The sequence below is a fragment of the Chelon labrosus genome (assembly GCF_963514085.1).
Source record: "Chelon labrosus genome assembly, chromosome: 24".
Classification (NCBI taxonomy): domain Eukaryota; kingdom Metazoa; phylum Chordata; class Actinopteri; order Mugiliformes; family Mugilidae; genus Chelon; species Chelon labrosus.
The window spans coordinates 2530353-2538358 of record NC_140357.1 but is presented as its reverse complement, the minus strand read 5'-3'; the positions used below and the strand labels follow the sequence as shown (position 1 = coordinate 2538358).

General features: G+C 41.3%; 1 protein-coding gene across 1 annotated transcript; it reads left to right on the top strand.

Annotated features, from left to right (window-relative positions):
- Positions 1-4432: 4432 nt before the first annotated feature.
- On the top strand, positions 4433-7314 carry LOC311509396 (uncharacterized protein). The gene is made up of 8 exons (XM_084574591.1): positions 4433-4679; positions 4771-4822; positions 4905-5029; positions 5121-5219; positions 5588-5772; positions 5851-5908; positions 5977-6036; positions 6111-7314. The coding sequence occupies exons 1-8, from the start codon at positions 4521-4523 to the stop codon at positions 6645-6647; spliced, it is 1275 nt and encodes a 424-aa protein (XP_084430717.1). The 5' UTR covers positions 4433-4520; the 3' UTR covers positions 6648-7314.
- Positions 7315-8006: the final 692 nt, after the last annotated feature.

The window sequence follows — 8006 nt, the reverse complement described above, 5'->3', positions numbered from 1 at the left end:
TAAAAAAAACCTTTAAGTGACTTTTTGTTCACCTTGGAGATGGGTGCGGTTGCACCAAAAATAGGTACCTGACACTTTAAGTCCCTACCCCTGCGCTTCTTTTGAAAAACTGGGTTACTTTCTGATGCAGTCTGAGGCAGGAGGGTCACAGACGGTTGAGTCACAGACAAGACGTCAGAGCTGTAATAGAATTATGGGCATTGTTCGGCTTTAGATGGCATGCAGGGCTTAAATAAACAGCACTGAAAATGTATTTGTTTTCTATTCAAAGTCTGCTTTTTATTGGACCAGAAAACATCCGAACCAAAGTAACCAAATAAGGGTTGACCTGTGGATATGTGTGACAGTGTCTTTCTTCATGTGTGGGTGTCTGCATGACCTAAATTGCGTCAAGTCTCTTGCAGAGTCCTCCAGCTGTCAGTGGCTCCTCTCCTTGACACGCTGCCGTAAATCTCCACGCCAAATCTCTTTTCTTTCACCTCTATTTACCCAGGTGTCTGTGCGTTTCTGTCTGTGTGTGTGTGTGGCCTGTTTGTCTGTAGCACTTTACATTTAAGGCTTGTGGATAAAATTGGAAAGGAGAGGGGAAATTATTCAGGGACGTGAGATACTTCTTAATAACATATTTTGTACCTATCTAGAGTGGAGTAAGAGAGGTGACTCAGCTGTTCGGACTGCAGCTTTACAAAATGGGGCGCACACCTACACAAAGGTTTTGCCTCAATGTTAAAAAATCACAAGGTTGTCATAAGCTCAGATGTGGCTGACTCTGCTCGTTTGAAAGTGCAATTCAAAGACTGAATTATATCAGAAAATGAAAGCTTATAAAGCTGTGTGTGCAAAGTCTTTCAAAGTTTTGTAGCTCTATGTGATTGCCTCTAGCTCTGCATATGCGACGGTATACACTAACCTGAGATAATAATAGACCAGGGGCTCTAAAGTATGCAGGGTTTTAGTCTGACACCTTCACTTTTGGCATTTAGCCACAACTGATATTGTTTTGCCCTGACTTTTCAAACAAAGGGGCTGTCTTAGTAATAAATTGTACATATTTTAAAGTTCTGTTCTGTTATTGCTACAGTCTTTATACTCATAGAACCAGAGGTTACAAGGTGTAACCAATGTTCTGTTTTATTAAGGCTACAGTCTTTATACTCATAGAACCAGAGGTTACAATGTGTAACCAATGTTCTGTTTTGTTAAGGCTACAGTCTTTATACTCATAGAACCAGAGGTTACGATGTGTAACCAATGTTCTGTTTTGTTAAGGCTACAGTCTTTATACTCATTGAACCAGAGGTTACAAGGTGTAACCAATATTCTGTTTTTTTTAAGGCAACAGTCTTTATACTCATAGAACCAGAGGTTACAAGTTGTAACCAATGTTCTGTTTTTTTTAAGGCAACAGTCTTTATACTCATAGAACCAGAGGTTACAAGTTGTAACCAATGTTCTGTTTTTTTTAAGGCTACAGTCTTTATACTCATAGAACCTGAGGTTACAATGTGTAACCAATGTTCTGTTTTGTTAAGGCTACAGTCTTTATACTCATAGAACCAGAGGTTACAATGTGTAACCAATGTTCTGTTTTGTTAAGGCTACAGTCTTTATACTCATTGAACCAGAGGTTACAAGGTGTAACCAATATTCTGTTTTATTTAAGGCAATAGTCTTTATACTCATAGAACCTGAGGTTACAATGTGTAACCAATGTTCTGATTTGTTAAGACAACGGTCTTTATACTCATAGAACCAGAGGTTACAATGTGTAACCAATGTTCTGTTTTGTTAAGGCAACAGTCTTTATACTCATAGAACCAGGGGTTACAATACCAATAACCAATTCTATTTTATACAGGCATACGGCTCCTATTGGGTTTATCTCGGGTGTGCCAATGCACACTCAACACAGAGCGATGATGGGCCAAAAAACCTTCAGCAACATGAAGTTGAACTAATCTCTACTTTGAGGTGATGATTCTTGGGAGTGACTGATACACAACAAGACTGATACCGCCTGTTTTACTCATTGGGTGTGGGAAATATACACAAGGGTTACCTAGGCAACCAAAGTCTTTAACATCCACTAGCGACCAACTGTCTGTTACAAAGCAACAGGCGACAGAAAATAGGTTTACACATGGACTGGGCTTCCTACTTCACCCTATGTACAGTGTACAGGATAGTCCACTAATGGTTCACAATGATATATTTTATTTGAGATTTCTTTTGACTGGAGGATTAATGTAGGAAAGTTTGATTGGTAGACTTGGCTAATGTTCGTGACAGATGCACACAGTGGGGAATAAAAGATAAAAAAAAATAAGACTAAGACTAAACAAATGCCTGTCTGACATATTACTTAGAAAACATACCTTATTGTCAAGTCCAGACATATTATAGATTAAGTCCTGGCTGGCCCGAGGCATGCGGTAACTTTAGACCAGTCACTAATCACAAACATCACAAAATTAACCTCACTGACAGCTCAGAGGGCGGCACGACAGAAAGTGCAGGCCTCAAAGTTTCCAACTAGCCATCTCTCATCACTCACAAATGGCCGTGAGCGTGTGTTTGTGATTTGGACATGTAGCCGCGCACGTGAATGTGCACATGCTCAGGAGAGTCATGTTACATTACTCTCATTCTCTTCATTCACTACCTTATTCAGTCAACAAGTCTGTTTACTTTGAGGATGGTTAAATTGAAAAGAAAAAGTGTGATAAGATTAGATAAAGGAAGCATTTGAAAAAGAAAACATCAGTGACAAATGTATGATAATGGTTTTCATGCGCAGGATACAATTTAGTACATTATTCCTTTCTGTCTCACCATAATGGCACTAACCCGTCTTCCATTAGTCTCTTGCTAAATCATAGCACCTGTCTTTGTCCAATCCGCACTCATCCACAGCCACCATGGGTGCCGTTTTATCAGTCTCTTTACGACCTGTCTGCTTTTCTTGTTCAATACGGCGTGCGCTGGAGCAGCTGTAAATGGCCTTTTTGGGACACTTCCCGCCACTCGGGAGAGCTTTTACAGAACACAATGGCTAGCGCGGACCTGTGATGTGTGTCCACAAATAGTGTGTAATGGTCCGAATGACATCTTATAGACTTTGGATGTAAATAGAGTCTGTTGTTGCACTGTGATGAATCATGTTCTAGAACTGAATAGTGGCTATTTCTGCGTAAACTAAAACCCTCTAAACAAATGATGGACTCTTTATCCTTACAGCTAACTTTAGGTCTATGTAGTATGGAATTAGCTGGACATGCTAATAATTCCAGCCTTCATTTTCTTATGTGTTATTGTTTTCAGAAAATAAACAGCAACCTTTTTACATTTGAGAAAGCGTTCCATTGGATACAAAATTAGTACACTCCCCCAAGTGCAGGATGAGTCATCAGCATTTTCAAATCATTTTTCAGGAAATGACAAACTCTAAAACACAATCAAGCTATGACTCAAAACTATTTTGGTGTCAGTGTCGGGGCAGATACTGGTGTACAGATGACGTATAGTGCAATCATGCAATCATAAAAACACGCTGACTTTAAAGCTTGACAACATTGCAGTGTTTTGATAAATTTTGCTGAAAAAAAAACAAAAAACTGCAGTTAAAACAATCCAAGAACTGCAAAGGCGCAGCTTAACAGACTGCCAGCGAGGAAGTGGATACATGGTAGACAGAGATACTTACACCAGAGAGGAATTATCGGTATGAGGCACATGAGAAACGTAATTTTTCATTTGATTTTTTTATCGAGGAATGATTTGTTAGCTGACGTGCATGTTTTCCACTGGGCTTTGCCAAGTCGGTGTCATAAAGCGCCGATTTATCGACACACGCACACACACACTCCCTGACCCTCTTCCTCCTTCCTCTCTCCCTCTGCATTATGGGAGCGGGCGGTTTAAAAACAGAGGTATTTACGACTCAGCACTCTCCTCTAGAGTTCCTGGAGCTCCACTAAACATGCTGGACGGGCTGTGTGACACCACCGGCTCAGTTTAAAGATAGACGCCGGTTTGGTTCTGCTTATTTAGTGTCGGGGTCCATCTGTTTGTCTGCACACCTGCCTGTCTCTCTGTCTTTCCTGTGCAGCTAAAGCACTGATGAATATGTATTTGGACCACTTCTCATCTATAATTAGCAGTGTTCCAATTAAATGTATGTCTAAATGGACCCCAGTAGTGCATATACACATTAAGAATGTAAATAGTTACCTCTAATCTAAATGTAAGCTACCTTAATCATTTTATATTTCATCTCATTTGTTTTTTCTTTATACAATGCTCTTTCATTAAATCATGTAAATTGTGCATAACACTTCCACTGAAAGAATCTGTCGCCATCTAGCGGCCGAAAGGAGGAATCAGCCAGCTCTGAGCCACAGCTGAAAACAATGCTGCAGTGATTGAAAGCCAGCAAGGAAAGAACAAGCAGGACTCTGCAGAGCTCAGCAGGACCTGCAGCTTTTTTAATGTAAAATTGTTTCTGGAAGAGGAAAACAGGCATGGCGGACAGGTATTTGGAAATCCGGAGACGCAGCAACCCCATGGGGAATTCTATCCCGTCAGGCCGGCAGCTCCCCAGGACTCCTCCTTCGAGGGAGCAGGATTTTTGTGAGAAGGATGCAAAGGGGAATTTTGAGGACCCGCGGCAGTATGTGGAGGTATGTGTATAATATCAAGGCCTCTTTTTGAAAAAGTAAAATCAGACCTTGTTTTATTGACATGACACATGATCACATCTGTTATTGACAGAGAGATCATGGTGACCAAAACAGTGCAGATTATCCCAGCCATCTTGAGACAGGTGATCCATTCATTACTGCCTGCTTGTTTTTGTTGTTTTTCTGAGTTCTTTCCTGCACTGAATGCACTCTTCGTCTGCTCAGAAAACCTTTCAGAACCAGTGGATCCCAACTCCATGCTGAAAGGGATGAAGGGCTATCAGCTGACTGACGAAGATTTGGACTTTATTAAAAAGATGAAAGAAGAACAACTTGTGAAAAAGCTGCAGGTATATTTGACATCTCACAATCACGGCCATCAGTTGCACCTCAATTGCAGTAATTGTTGTGTGGTTTATTACGTGTGTTAATGATTCTCAGGGAGACCTTGAAGAGATGCAGAAGCTGTTGAAGAAGGAAACGATGGCCTTTGAGCTGGCGTGTGCTTCCAGGGAGAAGTCGCAGGTTGAGCTCAGCAAGGTGAGCCGTCATCATCCTAAAATGCAGCTGATACTCGCGCACATCTGACCATAATAACTTACCTGGAGGTTCAAGCTTTAGTCTGCTGCAGGCTTTTTTACTGGCACTTTCCAAAATATGTCTTCCCCTCAAAGCTGGTATAAACGCTGACATGATGGATCCTTTCAGATCGCCCCCTTGACGTTTACAGTCTGCTAGATAACATTCTGTGGAAATTACCCACAAAAGCACAGTTAAAGTTAAAAGGCAGACTGAATCCACAACTTTTCTACATAAACGTAGCGTGCAAGTTGTTTGCATCTGAAATGTCCCTGGAAATAAATTCAAAAACATCCTACAGATTCTAATAAATCTTCCTTTCTCCTCAGTTTCCATCCTGTGAAGAGCTGACTGAGTGGTTAAAGGTGGTCCTCAGAATAACATCGCCGCAGATTGAGATTACGGACCTGGACGCCAAGTCTCTCCTCGCCACGGTGACGATGGAAAACACCCAGAGCGCCGTGAATGAGAAGAAGACTGAGCTCACTGAGATCAACAAGGCAATCAAAAAGAAGTAATAATCTTGTACAGGTGCCACTTTGAAAAGGATTGTTGAAATGTTCCCATACGAGTTCATCTTCTCTAATGACAGGCAGAAGAAAGAGGCCAAAGAGAGAGGGGAACTCGAAAAGCAAATAACCATCGAACAGGTAAGAGACCACTGGATTAGTTTCACCACATTCTCAGGTTGTTTTTGACTGTTTCTGTCTGTTTTCAGATGAAGATTCAAGGGCTGATGAGAGAGTTATCAGACCTTAAATCTGAACTTGCGCGAGAGGTGAGTATTTGATTTGATCAGCAATCATCTACTGCATTCACTAACTGAACTCTTTATGTTATATGGTTTCACAGGAAGCTTATAAATTCACAGAAACGCAGATCAACACCCAAGAAGCTCCAGAAATCAAAGAGGAATATATAGAGGAACTAAAAGACACTAAAAGTCAAGTGAAACGTGGAGGAAAGGACAGAAAAAAGGTAGTCAAAACTGATGAAAACTTACAAAACGCAACAAACAAACTTAAATCCCCAAAGAGTAAACGCACGAAGAGTGAAACTGCAAATAAGAACAAAAGTGAAGCCATGAAGACGCCGAGGGAAGAGGAGCCGAAGCAGAAATCGGCAGAAGAGAAGCCGACGGTTAAATCAGCCAGGGGGAAACGGAAGAAAGCAGAGGAGCGGGGATTAAATTCACAAGCCGTTAGAGGGAGCAGAAAGACAGCTGAAAATGCTCAGAGCACGACTTCACAACCAAAAAACCAAGTGAAGACTGGAGAAGCTAAAACGCCCAGGAACAAGGATGCTGCTGCTGCTGCTGCAGATGATGCAGGAGAGGAGGCAACAAACCTCGGCTTGAGAAGATCCAAGAGGATAGCTAGCAGGAGGTGAAGGGAGTATGATGAGATAATATAAAAAATACTGAAGCTGATTTGGATCCTTGAACTGTTATCGACCCCCTGAATTTTATTAGACTGGTGAATGTTAGCATGCTAGCACCCTTGGCTAACATTTTATTTATTCGTTATTAGCATGCTAGTGTTCAGGCTAGCGTTAGATTTAGCATTATAGGCTTTATGATTTTTAGTTTGTTTTTATCTTTATACTTGTATCCATTGTATATTGCCTTTCTTTGTAGTATAAAAATTAAATGGAACTTTTCATGAAACTTTCTGAGGTTTCAGTGGTGGACTAAAGCTGCCCAGTGAAGTAAAGTAGGACAAAGAGAACTGAAGTGATTGCTGTATTGAAAGAAGACCGTGTTAAGCTTGAATAGTTTAAAATTTAAATCCCAGTCTGTAAACGGTGGTCAAAGGTCACTCGGCTACAGAGCGGGAACATTAGGGCTGAATCGAGGTTTAATGTCGACTCGAGGACACGCGGAGCGAACACTTCAGCAGCGTGGCCTGAAGCCCAAACCCTCCCTGACAAACTCTGTTAAAGTGATGTTTAATTTACTATTAAAAATCCCTCCAGGCTATTTTTATTTTTTTTCACAAAGCGATTCCTGATTTATGGTCGGAGCCAGGACTTTGTAATCACAATCTAATCACAGATCAGTCATTTAGCTAATCCTTTGATTACACGAGTTTACGAGACGTTTCCAAAGCCAACACTCGATTCCTGGAGGAGCCAGGGAACATTTGATCACACCCCATCTCTCTTTCTTTCTCGCTGTCACAGTTGGAAACGAGCGTCGTATTTTCCCTCTAGTAATTTTTTTTGGTGTAACGTCGTTAATCTTGCATTAGCTCCCAATCAATTGGCCTAAGTGGGGAGGAAGAAAAATATCCTTCACTGGCTGTCTGTGAATCCTGAGCGAGGAAATAAAAAAAAAAAATTAAAAAAACATAGTTGGAATGTTTCAAAGCACCTTCTGGAGTTACAAATTCATTTTGAGCTGACGGTCAGATCTCCATCATTTGCCAGGATTCGCTCCCCAAACAGAACAATTGGAGCTAATTTGTATTGTTCCACCTTGGGTCTTGATCCTTGACATTTCCTGCGTTCTGGTAGGCTCGTTTTCAGCCCGATGAGGGATTTCCCTTTTTCTCCTTGCAGCTTGAACTCGACATTTTGGCGACCCGACGCCCCGGCTTAGATTTTTGTCCAACGGTCAAGCGCAGCGACCCAGCCAAGACCGAAGAAACACAAACCATTCATATCCTGCTATTACGTATAATAGTCTAATCTCAATCAAATCAGCTCTCCTCCTCTAGAAAACTCACTGCGAAGGCGGTTGTTTGAGTT

What these genes read in the sequence shown, in the direction of transcription:
- LOC311509396 (XM_084574591.1), top strand. Translation starts at nt 4,521, where the DNA reads ATGGCGGACAGGTATTTGGAAATCCGGAGACGCAGCAACCCCATGGGG. An exon ending in ACCCGCGGCAGTATGTGGAG is followed by an intron (nt 4,680 to 4,770) that starts GTATGTGTATAA and finishes TGTTATTGACAG; the next exon opens with AGAGATCATGGTGACCAAAA. An exon ending in AACTTGTGAAAAAGCTGCAG is followed by an intron (nt 5,030 to 5,120) that starts GTATATTTGACA and finishes AATGATTCTCAG; the next exon opens with GGAGACCTTGAAGAGATGCA.